The sequence below is a fragment of the Fusarium venenatum genome, assembly GCF_020744135.1.
Source record: "Fusarium venenatum strain MPI-CAGE-CH-0201 chromosome Unknown EDB82scaffold_3, whole genome shotgun sequence".
Lineage (NCBI taxonomy): Eukaryota > Fungi > Ascomycota > Sordariomycetes > Hypocreales > Nectriaceae > Fusarium > Fusarium venenatum.
In genome coordinates this window covers 3,768,351-3,790,335 of record NW_027072131.1, presented here as the reverse complement: position 1 = coordinate 3,790,335, position 21,985 = coordinate 3,768,351, and the positions used below count along the sequence as shown (strand labels likewise).

General features: G+C 48.2%; 7 protein-coding genes across 7 annotated transcripts; 4 read left to right on the top strand and 3 right to left on the bottom strand.

Annotated features, from left to right (window-relative positions):
* Positions 1-1,933: 1,933 nt before the first annotated feature.
* On the bottom strand, positions 1,934-3,819 carry EDB82DRAFT_243089 (uncharacterized protein). The gene is made up of 5 exons (XM_025727542.2): positions 3,365-3,819; positions 2,436-3,223; positions 2,274-2,383; positions 2,039-2,222; positions 1,934-1,983 (listed from the first exon to the last, which is right to left on the bottom strand). The coding sequence occupies exons 1-5, from the start codon at positions 3,670-3,672 to the stop codon at positions 1,955-1,957; spliced, it is 1,419 nt and encodes a 472-aa protein (XP_025581999.1). The 5' UTR covers positions 3,673-3,819; the 3' UTR covers positions 1,934-1,954.
* A 1,903-nt stretch (positions 3,820-5,722) lies between these two features.
* Positions 5,723-7,259, bottom strand: EDB82DRAFT_477645 (uncharacterized protein; the record flags this gene model as incomplete). The annotated part of the gene is made up of 5 exons (XM_025727541.2): positions 5,723-5,773; positions 5,827-6,152; positions 6,221-6,931; positions 7,038-7,117; positions 7,213-7,259. The coding sequence occupies 5 exons, from the start codon at positions 7,257-7,259 to the stop codon at positions 5,723-5,725; spliced, it is 1,215 nt and encodes a 404-aa protein (XP_025581998.1).
* Positions 7,260-9,154: 1,895 nt separating this feature from the next.
* On the top strand, positions 9,155-13,882 carry EDB82DRAFT_506656 (uncharacterized protein). Its single transcript, XM_025727540.2, has 9 exons — positions 9,155-9,426; positions 9,501-11,651; positions 11,704-11,857; positions 11,910-12,242; positions 12,293-12,375; positions 12,431-12,565; positions 12,616-12,848; positions 12,897-13,366; positions 13,418-13,882. The coding sequence occupies exons 1-9, from the start codon at positions 9,241-9,243 to the stop codon at positions 13,699-13,701; spliced, it is 4,029 nt and encodes a 1,342-aa protein (XP_025581997.1). The 5' UTR covers positions 9,155-9,240; the 3' UTR covers positions 13,702-13,882.
* Positions 13,883-14,418: 536 nt separating this feature from the next.
* Positions 14,419-14,765, bottom strand: EDB82DRAFT_527003 (uncharacterized protein; the record flags this gene model as incomplete). The annotated part of the gene is made up of 3 exons (XM_025727539.1): positions 14,419-14,459; positions 14,527-14,551; positions 14,652-14,765. The coding sequence occupies 3 exons, from the start codon at positions 14,763-14,765 to the stop codon at positions 14,419-14,421; spliced, it is 180 nt and encodes a 59-aa protein (XP_025581996.1).
* Positions 14,766-15,139: 374 nt separating this feature from the next.
* On the top strand, positions 15,140-16,656 carry EDB82DRAFT_242830 (ubiquitin-conjugating enzyme/RWD-like protein). Its single transcript, XM_025727538.2, has 3 exons — positions 15,140-15,524; positions 15,602-15,899; positions 15,958-16,656. Exons 1-3 carry the CDS (start codon positions 15,476-15,478, stop codon positions 16,541-16,543), a joined length of 933 nt encoding a protein of 310 aa, XP_025581995.2. The 5' UTR covers positions 15,140-15,475; the 3' UTR covers positions 16,544-16,656.
* A 228-nt stretch (positions 16,657-16,884) lies between these two features.
* EDB82DRAFT_242858 (uncharacterized protein) lies at positions 16,885-18,975 on the top strand. The gene is made up of 3 exons (XM_025727537.2): positions 16,885-17,770; positions 17,826-18,482; positions 18,540-18,975. Exons 1-3 carry the CDS (start codon positions 17,226-17,228, stop codon positions 18,646-18,648), a joined length of 1,311 nt encoding a protein of 436 aa, XP_025581994.2. The 5' UTR covers positions 16,885-17,225; the 3' UTR covers positions 18,649-18,975.
* Positions 18,976-20,961, top strand: EDB82DRAFT_242854 (histidine phosphatase superfamily). The gene is made up of 2 exons (XM_025727536.2): positions 18,976-19,405; positions 19,456-20,961. The coding sequence occupies exons 1-2, from the start codon at positions 19,303-19,305 to the stop codon at positions 20,808-20,810; spliced, it is 1,458 nt and encodes a 485-aa protein (XP_025581993.2). The 5' UTR covers positions 18,976-19,302; the 3' UTR covers positions 20,811-20,961.
* The last annotated feature ends 1,024 nt before the right edge of the window (positions 20,962-21,985 follow it).

Here is a 21,985-nt window from a genome sequence, read left to right as displayed (position 1 = left end):
GAGAACAGGGGGGCGGGGCACTGACTGTTAGACCGATCGAGTACCTAGGGGTTCATTCACGCCTACTTTTTGCCAGTGCTTCACCGCATGAGGTACATCCGACCCTACGACAGTCATCCAGCCTCAGTTCCTGGATGCTCCTGGCTGTCGTCGTAACGATTAGGGGCTCTCTAGGCTCTCTACCTGGATGATCCCGCGAACCAATGAGGGGCCGACCCGTCCGCAACTTTGGCCTTGTCCTGTCCTTGCTCGATCTGGGGTGAGGACAAGCGAGACTGACAAATCCTCTCGATTTTGAGTCGACACTGTGTTATGCTAACCGGTTCAACATTCTCAAGGCTCGAGAGTATTTGACAATTACCTTTATCAATTTTGGGGTCAAAGAGGCTTCTTTTCGGGGTCTATTAGAGCTGACGTACCATAAGAAAAAGCACTTTGCCGCACCCCCCTTTATTAATTGGCATTGGCGATCAAACGCTCCGAGATCATAGTCACACTGTCTGATACAGCTTCACATCCGATATAGTTACAGTGTAGAGGAGCTCAAGCATGAATTCAGGTGAGTAAAACGGGTCTTTGCAGAATTAATAAGGAAAAGCGCTATCAACATAGTTTAGATGGAACAAGCATTGGTTAAACAGCATAAAGAACACTGCAGCATGTGTTACACGGCCCAAGAATCGCATTGTTGGTATTGACCAGTCATTATATGTGAGCCGATCTAGTGTGCCAACTGGACACATTACGAGGATACAAGAAACAGATGAGCACAAGTTTAATCTAAAAACAGGTCTCTGATGAATGAGTATCCTATGTTTTGTCTTGTATGCTACGCTGTATCTACAGTCAATTTCTCTAAACCCCGAAACCAGTGTTCTTTCAGTCAAGTGTTACTATGTAGCAAGCCGGCAAGGTAGCAGGGCCCAAAGCTTGAAACACGCCACTAACACTGATTTGCAAGATTCCTCCTACAGAAAGGAGATGCCAATTCTAAAATACTGGGGAACGGTTGAACCCTAGCACGCCAAGTAGACGATAAATCGATCCCCACCACAACCCCAATACATATTACCAGCCTCGGGTCCAGTCCATCAAAGGAGAGTCACCAGTCTCCAGGGCTCAAGAACTGGTTAACCGAGTACCAGCCTCCCAGATAGTATCCGTACCTGGCTCGGCGAATTGTTCTCGGCAGGTACCACAACCTTCAGTCCGAGCACAAAGGCTGGCTACCAACCATACATCGACTGGGCAGCATTCCACAGCCAACTATCTATGCAAGATGCGGCTCATATCCCCAACATTTAATAGACAAGCCATGATTTGACGTCAAGGCAGTATCCAGCTTACGCCAGCCACCAACAGTAACCCTATCAATGCTTATCTTCCCCCCCGTGGGCGGGCCGCGAAACCGCAATTTGTTCTTCTCTACATATGTACTTTGAGAAGCCAACAGACTGATATGGGTCATCCTGGACCCTCCACCAATTCGCACCGGATTGGTCCCGTTCCGGTATTCTAACTCAAGTTGTGTTGAAGCTCAATTGTTTCTGTCCGTTGAATTCATCCATGCCATAATACTCCATACAGTGTTACCGACTAACTCAACCAGTAATTATTCAAAACACCAGCCGCAAAATCCAGCCCCCTTTTGATCCTCAGGCATGGTTTTATGTACCTGACAATTCCATCTCTCTGCAGAGCCTCCTCCAGGCACGATCGTCGAGGTCGTGCCATTGGGTTACGAACTGCATATATTTTCATCCAGCAGTGTAATGCATCAATGCGTAAAGTATCTGGGGATCGGGGCCCGATAAAAAACGAACGGGCCGCCCCCTTTATTTCATGTTCCTCCATAGTCATGTCCTGTGCGTTGTTGGTCGCATCGCGTTTTTCTTCACCAGCTCAAGGGTAAGGATTGAGCCTCATGGTCACCAAACGGCCCATGCATCGTCACTTAGTACAAGATACGGGTCATGACGCGAGCTGTATAAACCGTCAGTATTTCAATTCTGGATGTGTGTATCTTGGTTCGACTTACCGCTGAGACCCTCAAGGCTGTCGTAGATATCCTTAATTTGCTCATACTTGATGTTGCTAATATCAGCCATAAGGTAGGCGTTGTCGCCTCTGCTGTCGGAAATCTGCTTGTCGACGTTGTGGTCTCCGAGAATCTCGTTGACCTTTCGGAGCACACCGGGGACGTTTCGGTGAATGAAGATGACCTGGTGTCAAAGTTAGCATGCATAATCGATTTGCTTTCGAAATAGACTTACACGAGCGGTGTCGGGCTCGTCCGAAGTCAGCGAACGCAGCTGGACCTCGGGAATGTTGACACTACCCAAAGTGATACCCTGGTTGATGTAGCGGACCAAAGCCTCGCTGACTATGTGGATGTTAGTGTTGGGTTACATATGATACCTCGTATATTGACTTACCCTCAATACCGATGGCACGCTGGGCCTCCTCGGTGCTGCCACCGATGTGGGGAGTGAGAATAAGGTTCTTCAAGCTTCGCAGGTCCTCGCCCCAGACGTTGAGGTCGTTGGTGAAGTAGTCACCGTTGGCGGCGGGCTCGGAGGGGAAGACATCAAGAGCGGCACCAGCGACCTTGCCAGAGCGGCTAGCCTTGATGAGAGCGGGGATATCGACAACGCTACCACGGCTGGCGTTGATAAGGTAGGAGCCAGTCTTCATCTGCTCGAACTCAGTGGTAGAGATCAAGTTGCGAGTCTCGGGAAGATCGGGAACGTGGAGGGTGACGAAGTCGGCCTCGCCCAGGAGCTTCTCAAGAGTAGGAACCTGGTTGGCGGTACCAAGAGCCATCAGAGTAACAACATCGTAGTAGATGACGTTCATACCCATAGCCTCAGCGAGGACAGACAGCTGAGAACCAATATGACCGTAGCCGACAATGCCCAGAGTCTTGCCTCGAATCTCCCAGCACTTGGAGCTGACCTTGTTCCAGGTACCACGGTGCATCTCGTTGGATCGGTCGCCGAGTTGACGGGCAAGGGTGATGATCTCGGCAATGACAAGCTCAGCGACACTGCGCGAGTTGGCGAAGGGGGAGTTGAAGACGGCGATACCATTCTTGGCGGCAAACTCGAGGTTGACCTGGTTGGTACCAATACAGAAGCAGCCGATGACGAGGAGGTTTGTGGCCTCACGGAGGACCTTCTCGGTGAGCTTTGTCTTGGAACGGATACCAATGACTTGTACGTCGCTGTCGAGATTAATTTGTTAGCATATGTGGCGGGGTATGTATAGCTCATGAACGAGGGGCATTCTTGAGGTCAACGATGGAGGGGCACTGTTTGGCAGGGGGAAAAAAGTCGAACGATGGCGGGGTATTTTGCAAACATACCGAATCTTCTCAATGAGCTGGTCCTCGGGAAGAGAGGTCTTGAGAGCCTCCACCTGGTAGCCCTGAGCCTTCAGGATCTCTTGTCCAGTGACATTGACATTCTCAAGAAGTAGAATCTTGATGTCCTTGGTGTTGAAGGGCTTCAGGTTCTTGGGCGCGCCACGGTTAGGGAGGGCAGCGCCGAGGCTGGGGGGAGACTGGAAAGAGGCGAGCGGTGAGGTGGCCGCATTTTGATCCCAGCTATGAGAGACTTCGCGATGAGAGCCAGCAGAGAGGCCACCGGCGATGTTTTGAGGAGCAGGCGTCATGATGGGAATGTGGTGATGGTCGGTCGGTGTGGTGTTGGAGGAAGGTGGAGGGGTCGTAAACAGCGGGGTGGTCGATGGAATTGGAGAGCTTATAAGTACTTTAGAGGTGAATGGACAAGATGATAGAGAATGAGATGCCAGCTATTCAAAGATAGGCAATTATATTATATTCAATGGCGGCGGGTGTGTAGAAATGCAGGAAATGGGCTTGGATTCTAGAGGGGGGCGTCAATTGGTTTTATGATGCGATCAAAATCTACGAAGAGCCTACTAAAGTTACTTAAGCTATGATGAGATGACTCCATGGTCCACAGCGCATCCATCGAAAGCTAACACTCCGCGACGAGCCGAATCCAGCATAAGAGCCTACATAATCAGGCTCAATAAAGGCCTCTACCGACTTCCGGGACCTGACTCATCCATCATCTATACCATTGCCGCCGAATCAGAGGGCATCTACAGGTTAATATGGAATCAGGGTACCCTTGTGGCTCCGTCATGTTGTGAAACTACCTTGCCATCTTTCTAGCCAAAGAGCAAAACTTTTTACGTACGGTAGTCCGCTCTCGGCCATCAATGGCATGGATCTCAATCATTCGAGGATTAGGAGTAACAAACCAGCGAATAATCACAGCAAGCCCGCATATAACCAGTAGCCAAGCTCGGCGTCTTGGACGACTTTGCCGCTAACAAAACTATTACAGCCCTGAAAAGGGACCACTTAAAAAAAAAAGTTGCGACAATGGTTGTTTACTCATTTGGCCCTTGACCGAGACCGGCAATGCCACCATGCCGTCACACAATGGCGTCAATTTCTGCGTCTACCGGCGGCCGGTCGCTGGGTTTTGTGTTATACCGCTTCAAGCAGTCCCGCTGGCGGCGATGCTGGAATCAATATGCGGCATGGTCGGAGCATATGCAGCCCAGCAGCGGGATGCAGCGGAGCTGGGCGGCGGTTGGATGGACACTACTTGGACGTGCATCTTGTTTCTGAGACTATTGGCTTTGTATACACAGGCTATGTTCCCCCATCACGAATTTAGGCAAGTTTATTTCATAATTTGATTGTCTGGTTTAGTGTGAATAACAGGATATTATGTATCCGCTCAACTTGGGAACAATACCAGTCTTTAGTGGTCTTATGAATGTGTCGAGATGAACTTACCCTATACACGTTATCTTGAATTCAAACCCAATGCCGAATAGTCAATCAGTATTTTAATTAAGCTATATCTGATTACCTATTACATGTGTCACTGACGTATTGAAACATCCCCGGATTTTGTGTGTACATACTGACGACGTGGCGGTGACTTGACACATGTCTTGCATGTTATTCTGGCTGTGATTTCTCATTTCACCGCATTTCACCGCATTTCGCGGCTTGTTGCCAACGACGTCCTTCCACGCAAGCCACCAGTTCGAAATATACACAAAACCACGCGATTAAAAGATAATTCACGCGCCAAAAGTAGTAGTAGTAGTAGTAGTAGTAGTAGTAGCAGTTTTATGGCAACGGTAGTAATTGCATTACGACAAAATCTCATTCTCTATATATTATGCACCTTGAATCCCCTTACACCCTTGTAAGAAATTATCCGTCAGTCACTACCTTACATCCATGCCAGGAATCAAATCAACGTAGTTGTAACAGAACAGCAATGACAAAGAACCCCAAAAACGAAGTTAGAGAAAAAGGCTGCAAAAAAAGGAGGGCAACATAATATCGCGGGCCGACTTCTGCCCTCTGGCTGTGTCTATCAATAAAGGTTTCCAGTCCCAGAGCTTGCTGCAAAACCAAAGATCTGGTCTGTGCAAACGATGCCTATCAAATGACGATGCTACCTTTGTGTTCTGAAAAACGGCACCGGCTGATTCGCCGACCTGCTTCGACCGCTTCCCGTTTTTGTAGCCTTTTTCTTCCCGTCGTTCACCGCCTCTCCTTTTTTCCGAGGAAGGCTGGTGGCTCAGATAAAATCCTCAAACCCGATAAAAGCCAATCATGTCATGATAGTGTAAATGTGCGTTGCGTCGCGCTCTATCGCTTCGCTCAGCTCTGTTTGCACTCGGCAGCTTCCTGCTTAGGCTTGCCGGACTCGTCCTAGGTAATAGTGTTAGTTTTGTTCTCAAATCAAAAAGGAGAGGGATGCGTACATCGTCGTCGGACTCCTCCTCGTCGTCGTTCTCCTCGCTCAAGTCATCCTCGTCCTCATCATCGTCATCGTCGAAGTCGGCACCGTCGAGGTCATCGTCAGAGAGCTCCTCGAAAGCGAGAGCCTCACCGGTGAACCAGTCGATGGCACGGGGAATGAGCTTCTCCTTGATGTCCTCACCGAGCTGGTAGTCAAGCTCAAGACGCTCCTCGATGTCGGACTCGGCATCCTCGTCATCGTCATCGGTGGGAGCCTTGGGTGGTGAGAAGAAGTTGAAGAAAGACTCAGTAGGAACGGTCTTCTTGACAATTCGAGTTTGCTTGGTGTCTGGATCCTAAGTTAGTCATTTGACCACAAAAAACAAAGAGAAGACATATTGGAAAGTCATCACATACTCTTGTTGCGCTGCTTCTTGCTCTCGACACGGACAGTCAAGTCCTTGCCAGGTGACCAATCAATCTTGTCACCCTCGGCGTGGTCGTAGATGAAGTCACCACCGTAGCCGCTCTCGTTCTGGTAGTAGTATGTCTTGGTGACGGTGGTGTTGCTGAAGAAGTCGTTGGGAGCGAACTCGAAGATGAGGCGGAAACCAGGCTTGTCAAGGTACTCCATGCGGATGTCAGTGAGGTGCTTGAGAGCGGCCTCATCACGGTCAGTGATCATCTCGGCGAGAGAGATCTGGTTCTTCATGGCAGAAAGCCAGAACTCGGGGATACCGGAAACATTGTCGGGAACATCGGACTTTGTCTCAGACTTGGGGGCATCCTCAGTCTCGGGCTCATCGTCCTCCTCGCCGGCCTTGATCTCGTCCTCAGTGGGCTCGGACTTTCCGTTGATGATGGCGGAACGCTTCTCGTAGAGAGGGGAGAACTTGGCGAAGTACTTCTTCTCAAGCTGGAGAACCTCCTCCTGGAACTCGGCCTCGAGCTTGGAGTGGTCCTTCTGGATACCCTTGAGACCAGCGACACGTCGGCGGACAGGGGCGGGAAGGGACTCGATGTAGCCCGAAGATTGGCCCACGAGGGAGCCGAGGCGACCTTGAATCATCTGGATAAGCTTGGGGTTTTGGGCGAAAACAGAGGCCGCGGCAGCACGGTCAAGATCCTCTACAGCGGGGTTAGATTGCGGTTCCAAGACTTATGGATTGATTCATGATCGGTCTTTTTTTTAATTTTTTTTTTTTAAAAAAAAGAACCAAATAAAAATACATACCCTCCTTAATGCTAGCGACACCAGGCTGCTGGGCGTGAGAAGAGATAGGAGCCGCGGTTGCGGGAGTGTTCTGAGGCGTACTGATCGAAGGTGGGGTAGTTAGCATCGTGGATCGTGAAGCGGCGGGCAATGCAAAGAAAGATCAAAGATATCGAAAGGTGAAGAAATGACTTACGGAGCCACGGCGTCCTGAGCACGCTTTCCACGGATAGGCTCGGCCATAGTGTCTGATATGAAAAGAATGCGAAGAAGCGCTTGGAATAAACGTCTTTGGGGGGAAAAGAGGTGAGGTTGAGAGGAGAGTGATGAAAGGAAGTTGAGAAAGCAGCAGTGGCCGTTGACGTTTGCTAAATTCTGGTGGGGGGCGATAAGTTGAAAAAAATTCGGGCACTGGGCCTGGGCTTGTAACCACCTTAGCAGTGAGCACCAGCAAGCAACAACAAGACTTCTCGTTCGCTCTGACTTTTGAACTTGTTGGGCCGCCCACCAAGCACCAAGCTCAACTGGTCGATCGCCTAAAAAAAACCTAGACTGTGTGAGAGGATCCTCTGATGCCTTAGTAGCTTGGAGTGTGGAGGCGCTGTGGGAGAGCGGAGAAGTGAGACAACAGAAAGGGAGTGGAGGAACCAGCCACAGAAGCACAGTGCATCTCCGAGTGAGTTCACACACATAAATGCACGATGGAGGTCTATCGACTTTGTGTTTCTAGGTCGTTGCATCTAAAGATTGGACTGATCAGACAAAAAGAGGCAAAATCAACAAGTTAGTTTATACCTTGAAAGTCTATCTAACTGCACTCTATTTTCGACACCCCAAAAATCTCAAGATCAAACTTTCCGATACCCCCTAGTATGTGCATTTGTGGCACTGCCATGCGTGATTCTCTCCGAGTTGTGCACAGAAGCACTCGCCACACTCTAGATGGATTCCAGAACACCACTCCTGGATCCCCTTGTCATGCATATTCCTCGTCGGGCCATGCCATGGTCATGCCCGGATGCCCCATTGTACAGCAGTCCAGTAAACCAAGATAATGACTGTATACACTGTAGCCCCTAGAGTTCTTCAACTGTTAGCTCTTTTAATTCAATTCGATGCTCTGGAATGGTGGCGTCTCTTGGTAATCAGGAACAAAAAACCCGTCCTTTACTGCTGCGCGTCTTTGTTTTGTTGACTGGAGATACCCGGCCTCGCCCGAGGAGAAACTCGGAACTGATACTGTCTGTAGCTAGGTGCCTAAAAGACTGGCTCATAATCTCGGGAACTGCGTTACATTGAAAGAGCATGAATCAAGCGAGGTTGAACCCATAAATATGTAATATGCAACTACTGATGATTTGCGTGTTGTTGTTGTTGCGTCAAGTAGTAGTGGTACTCTGTACCCAGCCAACCGTGGGCAAAAGGGCAAAAGGTCATTGATCCAACAGCCGAGACCTGGCATAACATGCAGGACCTCTTTGGCTCGGATGGAAGGGTTGAAGATAAAGGATATCCAACAATTCAACTTAACTCATTCACTCGATGTGATGAAATGCGGCTCGTACGCACTGTGATGGGACCCTGCACGATTGGCTGCAGCTTCATGGTTGACCGATACCAACAAAGTCAAGGGATGCGTCACGAATCGCGCCCTTGTATCGTTCGAGTGGGCAGTTAATGCAGCTTCTTATTCGCCCAGCAGCTTTGTCTGTTGACAACAAAAAGATAAATAAATAAAATTGTGGTTGGCAACCCCATAGTCCACTCCAGTCCCCCCATCTAACCAAGAGGTAGGTAGTATAGACGGGACTTGTTGACCGACCAGGACATCGGACTTCTAGGAGCTTCTGATCATGAAGTAACTTTGCACCCCATAAGACATGCTAAGCTTGTTATTAACCACGCCCAAGTCTTGAATGATAGCATTATCATAAATTACAGCAAAGATTACCAACATCATGACAGGCATTGTCTCTTATTGAGTCAAGTGATTCTTATCACAGCCTCGCTTTGGTACCTGATTAGATAGGCAGGCACAGGCCAATGATTGCTGCCGGGACTAGCTCGGTATACCGGTATGGGCTCCGTATTACAGCCTTGGCCAGGGCACGAGTGCTCAGCCAACGACGTAATCCGGGCGCGACTTACAACTTGCACGCAAAATTCTATCCAAAAATTGAGAATTTGCGTATACCATGCCAAACATCTTTTCCTGAATTAATTGATGGATGAAGACGGTCGTCGAAGCCCGGATATGGGCCAGGGTCATGGCCATCATGACCGCCGTGATCATCGTGGATCCAATTCCAATCCCAATGGAAATGGCAATGCGCGCCGTTCGCTCTATCGCATGAGCTCTAACCAGAGCAGATCGAGCATTTTCGAAGATGTGGAGATGGCGCAAGAAGAGGTAATTATGAACTACGCGCTTGAATAGATGCGCATTACATCCGACAGTCAATGCTAATTATAATTCTCAATCAGCTTTTCTCGGGACCTGTCGCCGAAAGTCTTCCCACCAGTGTATCAGCCTTCTCTCACCGAAGACCTCGCGCCGATTCAACCGCCAGCTTTACCTACTTTGATGACGAAAACCAAGGATTTCCGGATGATGACGATGCGGAGAGTGTTGCAGTACAAAGCATTGCTGGCGATTACATCCGAAGAAGTGTCTCAGATATTGGAGACTTGGAGTTTGGCGTGGACGATGCCGAAGAATACGACGAATCTCCGGAACGCGACTACCGCATCTCCGAAGACGATTATGTTCTGCGACGACACTCTTCAGTATATTCTCGCCATTCGGTGAATGCACATCTTTTACGGCGGGATAGTACGGCTACTCATGGGAGTTTCCGCCGCCACGGACGTACCAGCCAAAAGGTTTACCTGGCCAACGAGGATCTCACAATCGTCATTGCAGGGTTTAAAACCAGCAAAATAGGATCCGCGATATATACCTCGATGTGCATCCTTACTTGCGGCCTCGCCTACCTTCTATTCCGATGGTTGCCTCGGTGGTATGTTGGCCTTTTGGGACAGGCGACACCTCTAGGGGAGTGTGAATGGGTTGTCATAGAAAACCAGTGGGGAGAGCTCATTACCATGCCTGTTCGCTCTGAGCTCTATGGTAGACCGCTATCGACAATCTTTGGATTGCCCGAAAAGCTCTACTCCGATGCACTAGATGAGGACGTTGACCCGATTGTTGATGACATCCGGACTCTGGACTATCGTTATATTCGACTATGCTTCCATCCGCTCAAGGATAAGTTTATGCTCTTCAGTGGCTGGAAGGATCCCAACTGGACCGATGTGGGACTCACACGTGTTGGACTGGATACCGACGAGAAAGGTGTTCGTGAAGTTGTCTTTGGCAGCAATCTCATTGATATCGAGCAAAAGTCAACCGGCCAGCTCTTGGTGGACGAGGTTCTCCATCCTTTCTACGTTTTTCAGATTGCAAGTCTGTTCCTTTGGTCAATGGACAGTTACTACTATTATGCAGTGGCCATTTTCCTCATGTCAGTTGGCAGTATCGCTGCCACGCTTATCGAAACCCGGGCTACTATGAAGCGATTGCGCGAGATCTCACGATTCGAATGCGATGTACGAGTCCTCCGAAACGGCTTCTGGCGATTCATCAGCTCAAGCGATCTGGTTCCTGGAGACGTTTACGAACTCAGCGACCCCAGCTTGACTCAGCTACCCAGCGATAGTCTTTTACTCACTGGTGACTGCATCGTCAACGAAAGCATGCTTACAGGCGAGTCTGTTCCTGTTTCGAAGCTGCCAGCAACGGATGAAACCCTGCGCAATATGGATTTGGCTGCGTCGTCTGTAACCCCTGAGACTGCACGGCATTTCCTCTTCTGTGGTACTAAAATCATCCGCGCCAGAAGGCCCCAGGAAGACCAAGGGGACGATGCCGTTGCGCTCGCCCTCGTTGTCCGGACTGGTTTCAATACCACAAAAGGTTCTCTGGTACGATCCATGCTGTTCCCCAAGCCATCCGGGTTCAAGTTCTACCGCGATTCGTTCCGTTACATCAGTGTCATGGCCATCGTTGCTGCTATTGGTTTCCTCGCTTCGCTTGTGAACTTCGTCAGACTTGGCCTTGCATGGCATCTCATCATTGTTCGAGCCCTCGATCTCATCACTATCGTTGTGCCTCCTGCTTTGCCTGCAACACTGACCATCGGAACCAATTTTGCTCTGAATCGTCTGAAGAAGAAGCAGATCTTCTGTATCAGCCCCCAGCGAGTCAATGTTGGTGGAAAGATTGACATCATGTGTTTTGACAAGACAGGAACATTGACAGAAGAAGGATTAGACGTTCTTGGTGTCCGCGTTGTTGACCGCGACTCTAACAAGTTCAGCGAGATTGTGACTGAGCCCCAGATGCTTCTGGCTGAAGCTACGCGACAGAACGCACAGGATACCTATCGAGCCGCACTGCACACTATGGCCACCTGCCACTCTCTCCGATCTGTGGACGATGAGCTGGTCGGTGACCCGCTGGACCTTAAGATGTTTGAATTCACCCGCTGGTCATATGAGGAGGGTAAACAAAACACTTCCGAAGAAGACGAAGAACAAGGCAGTCTGGCGCCGTCTATTGCGCGACCCCCTAATGTGAGAAATGCTTGTGATACCTGTTTTGAGAACAAGACTGACACTCTGATAGGGTACCATTGAGCTCGGTGTACAGAAAACCTTTGAGTTTGTTTCCAACCTTCGACGCGCTAGTGTGATTGTTCGTCCTTTTGGCCAAAAGAGTGGTGACATCTTTGTAAAGGGAGCCCCTGAGGCGATGAAGGAAATCTGCCGTCCCGAAAGCTGTAAGTGTCTGCAAAAAACTCCCATGGCATCTGACTAATTGAAATTTTACAGTCCCTGAGGATTACGATGAATTACTCTCGTGGTATACTCATAAAGGTTATCGTGTCATTGGTGTTGCTAGTCGTCATCTCAAGAAGCTTAGCTGGGTCAAGGCTCAGAAGATGACTCGAGCTGAAGTCGAAAGTGACCTCGACTTTGTTGGTTTTATCGTTTTCGAGAACAAGCTCAAGCCCACAACTGCAGCTGTTTTGGAAGAACTTTTGGCTTCCAACATCGGCGCAGTCATGGTGACGGGTGACAACATCTTGACAGCCATTAGTGTTGCACGAGAGTGTGGTCTTATGGATCGAAAGGCACATTGCTTCGTCCCGCGATTTATTGAAGGTATGTACATAGTCACTTGCTTATGTAGAAGTGTACTGACTGAGAAAAAGGCGATTTCCGCGACGCGGGAGCTAGGATCGAATGGGAGAGTATCGACAACAGTCTGTATCATCTCAACGAAAAGACCTTGCTAGTAAGCTCTTTTTGCCACACTATAAACTTAACCAGATCAGACTAACATCCACCAGCCTTTACCACCACCTCCAGAGGCAGATGCTTCACTGCCATTTGATATTGCCAACCTTCGTAACTACACCCTAGCTGTCAGTGGTGATGTTTTCCGATGGATGGTCGACTATGGTTCGCCGCAAGCACTTCAACGGGTTAGTATTTGCACTCTGATTGTTTATTCCAGTCGCTAACCGATATTTAGATGCTCATTAATGGCAAAGTATTTGCCAGAATGTCTCCTGATGAGAAGCATGAGTTGGTTGAGAAGCTGCAGAGTATCGACTACACATGTGGCTTCTGTGGCGATGGAGCAAACGATTGCGGTGCTCTTAAGGCCGCAGACGTCGGAATTTCTCTGTCTGAGGCAGAGGCCTCCGTGGCAGCTCCTTTCACTTCTAGGGTATTCGACATTCGCTGTGTATTGGAAGTCATCAAGTAAGTTGGAACAAGCTTCGAACCTGGATTGAACTAACGGTTTATTAGGGAGGGTCGTGCCGCTTTGACAACAAGTTTCAGTTGCTTCAAGTACATGAGTCTGTACTCGGCGATCCAGTTCACATCAGTCACGTTTCTTTATGCCCGGGCGTCTAACTTGGGAGACTTCCAGTTCCTCTTTATCGACCTTGCTCTTATTCTCCCTATTGCCATCTTCATGGGTTGGGCAGGGCCAGCGCCTAGACTCTGCCGCAAGCGTCCCACCGCGGATTTGGTGTCACGCAAGGTCCTCACGCCTCTCTTAGGATTTATGCTTATCTGTATTGCTTTCCAGGCTGTGGCGTATGTCACTGTCAAGGAGCAGTCTTGGTACATCCCTCCAGTGGTGCACAAGGACGAGCCTAGCATTGAGAACTCCCAAAACACTGCTCTCTTCCTGTTCTCCTGCTTCGAATACATCTTGTCAGGTATCATCATGAATGCAGGACGCCCGTTCCGACAGAGAACCACACAGAACTGTAAGTTATCACCGTTGTCCGAGTTAATTAGCAAGGCTGACATTATTATAGGGCCTTTTGCGACGACTATCTTCATTGCGCTCTTGATAACTGTTTACATGATTTTGACGCCTGCTAAGTGGGTTACGGATCTGATGCAGTTGACAGAGATGAGCTGGGACTATGAGCTGTTCCTGATTGCGCTGGGCGCTGCCTATTTTGCTGTTGCTTGGGCATTTGAGCACTTCCTTGCACTGAAGCTGGCTCGACTTATTGGGTCAATCCAGCAGTCAGTGACAGGAAAGGGCAAGAAGCGGAAGGAGTACAAGGTGATTGCCGAGGCATCTCGGATCTAAAATGTCGAAAACAACGTATGTTGCATAGCTGTAAATGAAGGATTGTTTGTGAATACATCAATGGGGATTGCTAGAATAGAATGGTTATTGCCGCCAGGTACCATGAGCTTTTCCAGGAAGGATTAAAAGCATAATGAGTGTTGGATAGTACGCCGATGCCCGAGATTGAATTAGAAATACTTTTTCCTGCGCCCCTATTAAACTAAGTGATGAATACTATTAAAGAGGAATCACGGTATGTCTCATCGCATAATTATCCGAATTTCATGGTGAAAACCATAAGTCTGAGATCTCCAAACCGTATGTAAGCCATTTTGATTCTTGTACCGTCATCTATATGGCATTTCTGCCACTACTGCAGACTTTTTGGTCCCTATAACGCATAGCAAGCTGCAGAAAAGGGTCATGCCGAGCCATGATCATGAGAAATAAGTTCAAGTGCATATAGGCATTGATCGCGGACGAGTTACAACCCCCTGCATCGCACAACGGGCGCCATCGAAGTGTGAAGTAATTAACGGTCGATACCAATGCCCGATCATACCCAGAAATCATGAAGATCACAATAGTAACCGCAATTGGAGATTCGTATCAATTCTAGAGCCTCTTTTGCTCTATATACACCGCATCTAATCCACGTATCCTTTGATTTCGGCGACCGATGCCTTCAGTGTTGTAACTATTGCGGAAAAAGAAGTAATCGTTGATGGTATTTGTTTAGTGGTCCCAAGGGTGCTTGAGGCCGAGGAGAACGGCACCTGACGCTTGTTAGCTATTGCGCCTCAAGGAACCAGTATTTTGCATGATAGCTTATATGCTACATACCATCCTTCTTCGCCCGGTACATGAGCTACATCATAATCCGTTAGCAATTCGTCCATATTGATCATGAGTCTCGCTTCGATGTTTCATATCCGAGCTCAAGATCGCCATCTGCAGGGGCGACTTACGAAGAACCACATGCCAGCGCCTAGAGCTGTCGCGGTGAATCGGTAGATACGGGGGACGTGAGCCACAGGGGGCTTAGGAGGGCCGTTAAAGCTGTGGTGACCGTGACCAGCCATGATGAAGTTGTTGGAAATGTCGCTCGGTGGTTCGGACTGCAGATGGTGGTGATGTTAACGGATGTTTAACGTGGGCTTGAGATTGATGTCGACGGTATAGCGGGATTGACGTACGTAGAGACCGAATTGGGAGCCGTGAACGAGGCGACGAGAATGGTGATGAACGGCAATCGTCAGTCTTGATGGAGTCGTGAACCGAGCCAATTCGGCGATTGATTTGCTTAGGTAAGGGTAGCTTATGATTGGGCGAACCCGATATATAGTTCGATGAGCTTTGGTGCATGGATATGTATATAGAGCATTTAGTGCTATAATGAAGTCTTGCGTGCATCATCGGTGGGGCTCCCGTTCCAGTTCGAGTTCGACTCAACTCCGAGGCAGCCCAGACCAGATCTTAGTTAAGATACCACCTGGCATTCATTCACCAAGACTTTGGAAACAACCTAGACTAAGCTGGCCTCTTGTTGTTTTATCCGGAACACCTTTTGCACAATTATCTTCATTCTGTTGGAGAAGGTCCTCCTTTTTTGGTATTATATCAGCGCCCGTGGTTGCTTCGTATTTAGCTCCCGTTCGACAGCTCCCCCACATTCGCCAAGCGATGCTCTTCTGAGCTACCTCTCTCCAGACATTACGAGTATCATTCACAGAAACCTACGCCTCAGTGAATAGTGACTGCGCAATAGCTCAAGTGGACGAATACGTTCGCCATGGCGACTCCAAAGTTTAGCTCCAAGTCACCTACGATTCGACGTATACGTACGTGTCACAACTCCGTTTCATCTATTAGATGCTGTCCATTCTGTGATGAACCTCATAGCTGATCAAGTCTATAGTTCGTGAAGCAGCTGAAATATCTAATTCACCATCCGCCGATTACACAGCCGAGCCTCTCGAGTCCGACCTCTTCGAATGGCACTTTACACTCCGAGGGCCTCCCAACTCGGTTTACAGTAACGGAATCTACCATGGCCGTATAGTTCTACCTCCTACTTACCCCCTTCGACCGCCTTCTTTTCGTTTTATGACTCCAAGTGGTCGTTTCGAGGCCAATCGTGAAATTTGCTTGAGTATCAGTGGCCATCATGAGGAGACGTGGCAACCCGCGTGGGGAGTTAGGACAGCTCTGGTAGCGTATGTTTGACCCTTGAGATATCAGTGGTGTGTCGCAAAGGCTGACATGTACGGATAGACTTCGAAGTTTCATGGAAACAGACGCCCGCGGCCAATTAGGCGGTCTCGAGACAACCGATGCTGTGCGCCAGCGTCTTGCTAACGAGTCATCAACATTCAAGTGTTTGGCATGCGGCAAGACAAACAGTGAAATCATACAGGAATGTGAAGAGCGAGCAAAGGAAGCATCGTCCAGCGCTCAAGAAGTTGAAGTGCCCAAAGAGCTGAACATGGGATGGCGGGATGAAATGGGAGCCAAGAAAGAGGGTGAAAACAAAACTGAACAGACAAATGATGATGCCGAGACAGCTCAACTTGCAGAAGGGTTTGTCCAAACTGCGCCGGATGCTGGCCCTGCTGATAACATTCCGGCCCCTCAACCGCAATTTGACAACCAGAACCCCACTCCAACCCGAACAATCCCCCTCCCGGCCCCGGCGGCCCAAGCACCAGCCCATGCACCGGTCCATGCACCGATTGTAGCACAGGCTCAACAAGCACGAAGGGCGTCTGACGATGGTGTTCCATTGTGGTTAGATCGAGCCATTGTTGTGTTGGTTGTGCTTCTAGTGGCCCTCGTGCTCAAGATTATCTTTGCTGTGTGAACATCCTATGCGTAGGCACTGAGCGTTTGCGTTTGCGTCCGGATTGGCGTACGGTGTATTTATCGGGTTTCAGTAAACTTAGGGAGCGAATTAGATATCCAGTCGAATTGAGCATCGCATCCTGCATGAAATCAGCCAATGGCAAATATAATTTTTGACTCAATCCACCACCAGGAAAAATTTGTACGGCGAATTTAACCTGATATTGGATTACCTGCATTTTTTAATGGTATATAACCCAATGATAGTCTTGTCGTGTGCCTCAGTGGCTGACATTCAACGACGGGGAAAGCTCGCTGTGAAGTACCCCGAGCACTACATAAGGGACGGCAACGAACTTATTGCTCTTGTTATTTTATTAGTATTATGCATTATTAAATCGAATAATGACATATGGCAGAAGAAAGAGGGGCCTGGACGCTAGAAGTGACTGTCAACCTGTGACTCCCGTCAGTGACTGGCAGCTGGCGGCGACTCCGTAAAAGCATTTGCAGTCACTGGATTAATGCACCTCGGATGAAATTTAAAATTATAATTTTTCTTCTTTTCATTCTCTTCTTACTCTTCAAAACCATCTTTTACTTTATCTATGTATATATCTATATCCATGTGAGAATGTCTACTATGTGTCTATCGATCATGGAGACAAACTGTAAAGCCCTACTGAGTAGTGGTAAATGTCATGCGTGCTAATAATGTGATTTTTAAGTATTCAAAAGACCCTTCAAGTCCAAAAGGAAAGGATACGTGCACGAAGACGTTTGTGTCCGAGGAAGAGGCGTCAAGACATCGAATATTAGAACACCGGTCAGATCCCGTCCATATGAGACAGGACGGGAAACTCCTTTGTCTCTATTCAAAGGATTTCGGAGAATCCGGATGCAAGGAAACGTTTGATACATTAAACGATGTCTTGACACATTTGAGCTCTGTGCACGCCGAAGAGAAAGACGCGATGGAGTGCCCGATATCAGGGGATTGTATAACCAACTGCCGTGCAAACGGAAGTCTGAAGAACCACGTCGAACACAACCACCGTGTGAACGCGCATCAATGCAACGATCTTGGCTTAGTATTGAAATCGAGAGGCAGTTTAATACATCACGTCAAGGTTGAACACGAAGAGACTGATTATCGCTATCCATGCCCAGGGGAAGGGTGTGATAGTAAATACAACAACCCACAAGACCTCAAGTATCACATCGACCCAGGTCATAAAAATATCAAGTACAAATGGCCTCAATGTGCTGACACGTTTACGTCACTAAGAGATGTTGAACAGCATATCAAACGCATACATGAGGGCGAAAACCCACTATGCCGATAAGCACGATGACAAGCAGCTAGACTGTCAATTCTGTGGGCAGCATCTCAGCAGACCTCAGATTCGGCGGATTCACGAAAAGTCACATACGCATCAAGTTTTGTGCCCAAGACTATGGTGTACTCAGCGATTTGAAACGTGGGATGAGGCACTGGAGCATGGCCTCGGCGAAGAGCACGATTTCACGGAAACTCTGCTCTACACATGCCCTCTGGAAAACTGCAGAATCACAGTCACAAAACGATCAATGACAAGGCATGCCATGAAAGCCCATTGGAACACCCATGTAGCCTATGGACATGTGGCCCCAGATATAGAGCTTCAGGAGGTTCTCGCCGAGCCGTTGCCGTTTAAACCATTTCCTCTGCTAACACGAATTCACGAGTACTGTTCAGAAATAGTCATGGGACAGAATGCCACATCAAATCGGCCCATGGATGCACCCACGGAGGGTCTTCACTCTCCTGCTGAAGATGAGGCTGATGATGATGGTCTTGAGGAAGAGGACGTGGCAAACCTTGAAGAGGACAGCGGTACAGGCTACATGCAAGATTACGATAACCTGTTCTCCGAGGAACACCACTCGCTTATTCTAAGGGAACGAAAGCTATTGGGGTACGTGATAAAGCCCAGATATTCCTCGAGGCTTCTTGCTAACTGTGGATACTACAGAGATTGGAGGCATCGGGGAATGCCTGCCCCCTCCAAGACACTACATCCCACTCATTTAATTCTTTCGCCTGATAGTCGGCCAGTTCGAATCGGAAAAGAGATGAGATGAGGTTGTTCTGACCAGCGAGCGGGTAGCAGAAATGTTGGCATCTGAGATTTAGAGGAGAGAAATAAATAGCCTAAGAGTCTGGTCTAAATAAATAACCTAAGCGTCTTGCCTAAATAAGAAGCCTAAAGTCTGTTCTAATATAAACTGATTTATAACTTTCGTCTCTTATGCTTCCGGCGGCCAACGCTTCTATTTAATACCCAGACTGATCATCTTGTTTTCTGTTTTTCTGTCATGTTATAACCCTGACTCAGAGGAAATCAATCTATCGGCCTTTCCCATCAACCTTGTCTCTCACACACCACATCAAGTTGCAAGCCCCCCAAGCCATTTGAGGTGCAGAGCAGCGTTGACAGGATCCTATCCACTATCCACTTCTACGTCTTGGCACCAATGCATCTCCTCGGTGCTTCCAAGAGAGTTAGATATGAGGAGTTAAGTAACGATAACGCGCTGACCGGCTGTCTTGTCTTCTCCGCTTTCCCTCGGCGGACATCTTTATACTTATCGAGAGTCAGTTGAACTTATCAGATGCCAAGGCAGATGGCGGGGTCAAAGTTAGTGTTTATGTTTAAGCATAAATTGAAGCATCATCGCCACATTGACATGACATGACACTGATCAATTGACTCGTACAAAGACTATTGCTTCAATATGTACTCCAAGGCTCTCGCTGCCATTCCATGGAGCTTGCTCATCAGTAATGCTGCCAGTGAAGTTATACATGGTGCAGTAGTTTTCACACGCCATGGTGATCGTATGTTCATCAATTCTGATTCGACTATAACCTCACTTACACCACAACAGGAACTACCAAGTGGTACGGCGCCCAATCCCTCACCAGTCTTGGCGCAGAGCAGAACTACCAGGTCGGAAGCGACTACCGTGACCGTTATCTCTTGTCTGATTCGGAACATCGCATCTTGGGTATCTCCGAGACTGAATACAAGCCCTCTCAGATCTTCGCCAGTGCTCCTGATCAGGGGATTCTCATGAACACAGCCACGGCATTCCTTCAAGGCTTCTATCCTCCTCTTGCTGATGTCGACCCGGAAATTGCATCCCAAACCCTAAATAACGGCTCAGAAAGTCAGGCACCTCTTGATGGCTATCAATACGTCCGACTTCGCACCATCAACGACAACTCGCCCGATACTATCTGGATTAAGGGAGATGATGCCTGTCCTAAGTATGTAACTGCCTCAAAGGCCTTCATGGACAGCGATTTATTCGTCCAGCGCGAACAAGACACAAGGCAGTTTTACGAGCAGTTCTACGATATCCTCTCCGATGGCGTGTACAACCTCAAGCCAGAGAACATGACATACAAAAACGCCTACAACATCTTTGATCTTGTCAACGTTGCCCGCATTCACAACAGTACTTCACCAGCACGAAATGTGTCAGACGAGGATCTCCTGCAGCTTCGTTCGCTTGCCGACTCTGCGGAACTCGGCCAGAACTGGAATGAGTCCGATTCTGCTCGGGCTATTGGTGCGCAGACGCTTTCTGGTGCTATTCTTGCTCAGTTGAACCAGACTGTGAGCTCCAAGGGGAGCCTCAAGTTTTCTCTATTTTCTGGTAGTTATGATACGTTCCTCGCCTTCTTTGGCCTCGCAGATCTTCTCGATGAGTCTCCTGATTTCCATGGTCTACCAGACTACGCATCCACCATGGCATTTGAGCTCTTCACCAATGACAACACGGACGAGTTCCCTTCAAACCCAGAGACGGACCTCCGTGTGCGCTGGCTTTTCCGTAACAGCACTTTCGGCGAGCTGGAGACATTTCCTCTCTTTGGGACTGGCGAGAACTCTCTGCCTTGGTCGAAATTCGTGACCGAGATTGAGAAGCGTGCTATCACGGATGTGGGAGACTGGTGCTCCCAGTGCGGATCTGATGAAGACTTTTGCGCTGCTTACGAGGACAGTACTAATGGTAAGAATGGTGAGAATGAGAATGAGAGTGACGGCGACGATGACAGGGGCGGTATGTCGAATGCTGTTGCAGGTGTCATCGGTGCTATGGTGACTCTAGGTGTTGTTGCCATCGTGGGAGCTGCTGCGTTTGTTCTCATCAAGAGAAGCAAAGTAACTGGCCAGGTTGACGAGAAAGGCAGTGTTCGCAGTAGCAGCACTGACGAGAATGTGGCGAAGGTCTAGGCTTGCACTGTTGTAGGGCAGGATACACTTGTAGATAGGTAGTTGTAAGAACGTAGTTTCCTTTTCCTATATAAAAGAGGTTAGTTGTCATTATTATTCTAGCCACTTATTATAACCTATACCAGTATTATCAGGTATGTCAAGATTCTCTGGTTGAATTGCGCTTCGCTCCATGACTGTATATATAAAGAACCCTACCTCGGAACTGGGAACCTATAGATGGGCTCAGATTATCCACAAGACCAAAAGAGACACTTCCTTAATTTATGATACTAATATCCTAAGTTGAGACTCAAGTAGGTGGCCTACGAGGGGGGAATGGGCATGGTGTATATCTAGGTAGTGGAAACACCAAAAAAAAACATACAACAGCGGGGATTCGCTGGTCGTCACCGACCCAACTACTAATCCGCCCCTTACCAGCTTGACTATGGGAGAGCGGACGGGATCCCGTATTTTCTGGTAGGTATGGTCGTATGTGAAAGAGGGCAGTAATAAAGTAGGCTATATAGATGATACATGCTACCTTGAGATACAGAGTAAAGTCGCACACTGGGCAGTGGTTACCTGTGCCAACATGTTAGACGTCATTATACGGTTGCCAGACGTAAAATATTCTTAGTCACGTAGTTCACTTGGAGAATGCTTTTGTTACACTTACAGAGAAGCACTCCTGTAGACGAGGGTTGCAAGAACTCGGTTTCCTTATCCCAGATAATAGGGGTTAGTTGTTATTATTATTCTGGTCACTTGTTGTAACCTGCTAATAGATTTATCTCTTCTAATACCGTACTTACCTAAACGAGCCATCTTGTTACACGTATTCGAGTATCCATACTTTCCTAAGGTGGGAAACTTCCGCTTTTGAATTGAGATCCTTGTTCAAAGTTATCCTTGTTACTCCCGTGTTTAACTCTGACTTGACTTATTCAAATTCGATATGTATAACTTTTTTAATCTATCACACATTGTAAAAACTTAGTTTTACTACTCGAATAGTGTTTTTCGGGGACAAAGGGGGTATTTAGGAATACATGGTAGTGCTGAGATAGATGGAATTACTGGTAAATGACCGACCAACCAGTGTTCTACATGCCTATAAGACAATAAGTAAGTACCTTTAACCCTACCTAAGATACACTTGCATAGGATAGTAGAACTTGCAATATCTTGTA

Coding starts and splice junctions, on each gene's coding strand:
- EDB82DRAFT_243089 (XM_025727542.2), bottom strand. CDS start 3,672: ATGACGCCTGCTCCTCAAAACATCGCCGGTGGCCTCTCTGCTGGCTCT. Junction 2,384..2,435: donor GCGTGCCATCGGTATTGAGG/GTAAGTCAATAT, acceptor ACATCCACATAG/TCAGCGAGGCTTTGGTCCGC. Junction 1,984..2,038: donor CAGCCTTGAGGGTCTCAGCG/GTAAGTCGAACC, acceptor CGGTTTATACAG/CTCGCGTCATGACCCGTATC.
- EDB82DRAFT_242858 (XM_025727537.2), top strand. CDS start 17,226: ATGCGTGCTAATAATGTGATTTTTAAGTATTCAAAAGACCCTTCAAGT. Junction 17,771..17,825: donor CCAGGTCATAAAAATATCAA/GTACAAATGGCC, acceptor GATGTTGAACAG/CATATCAAACGCATACATGA. Junction 18,483..18,539: donor AGGGAACGAAAGCTATTGGG/GTACGTGATAAA, acceptor TGGATACTACAG/AGATTGGAGGCATCGGGGAA.
- EDB82DRAFT_242854 (XM_025727536.2), top strand. CDS start 19,303: ATGTACTCCAAGGCTCTCGCTGCCATTCCATGGAGCTTGCTCATCAGT. Junction 19,406..19,455: donor TTTCACACGCCATGGTGATC/GTATGTTCATCA, acceptor ACACCACAACAG/GAACTACCAAGTGGTACGGC.
- EDB82DRAFT_242830 (XM_025727538.2), top strand. CDS start 15,476: ATGGCGACTCCAAAGTTTAGCTCCAAGTCACCTACGATTCGACGTATA. Junction 15,525..15,601: donor ACCTACGATTCGACGTATAC/GTACGTGTCACA, acceptor TCAAGTCTATAG/TTCGTGAAGCAGCTGAAATA. Junction 15,900..15,957: donor GTTAGGACAGCTCTGGTAGC/GTATGTTTGACC, acceptor ATGTACGGATAG/ACTTCGAAGTTTCATGGAAA.
- EDB82DRAFT_506656 (XM_025727540.2), top strand. CDS start 9,241: ATGGATGAAGACGGTCGTCGAAGCCCGGATATGGGCCAGGGTCATGGC. Junction 9,427..9,500: donor TGGAGATGGCGCAAGAAGAG/GTAATTATGAAC, acceptor ATTCTCAATCAG/CTTTTCTCGGGACCTGTCGC. Junction 12,376..12,430: donor TCAACGAAAAGACCTTGCTA/GTAAGCTCTTTT, acceptor AACATCCACCAG/CCTTTACCACCACCTCCAGA.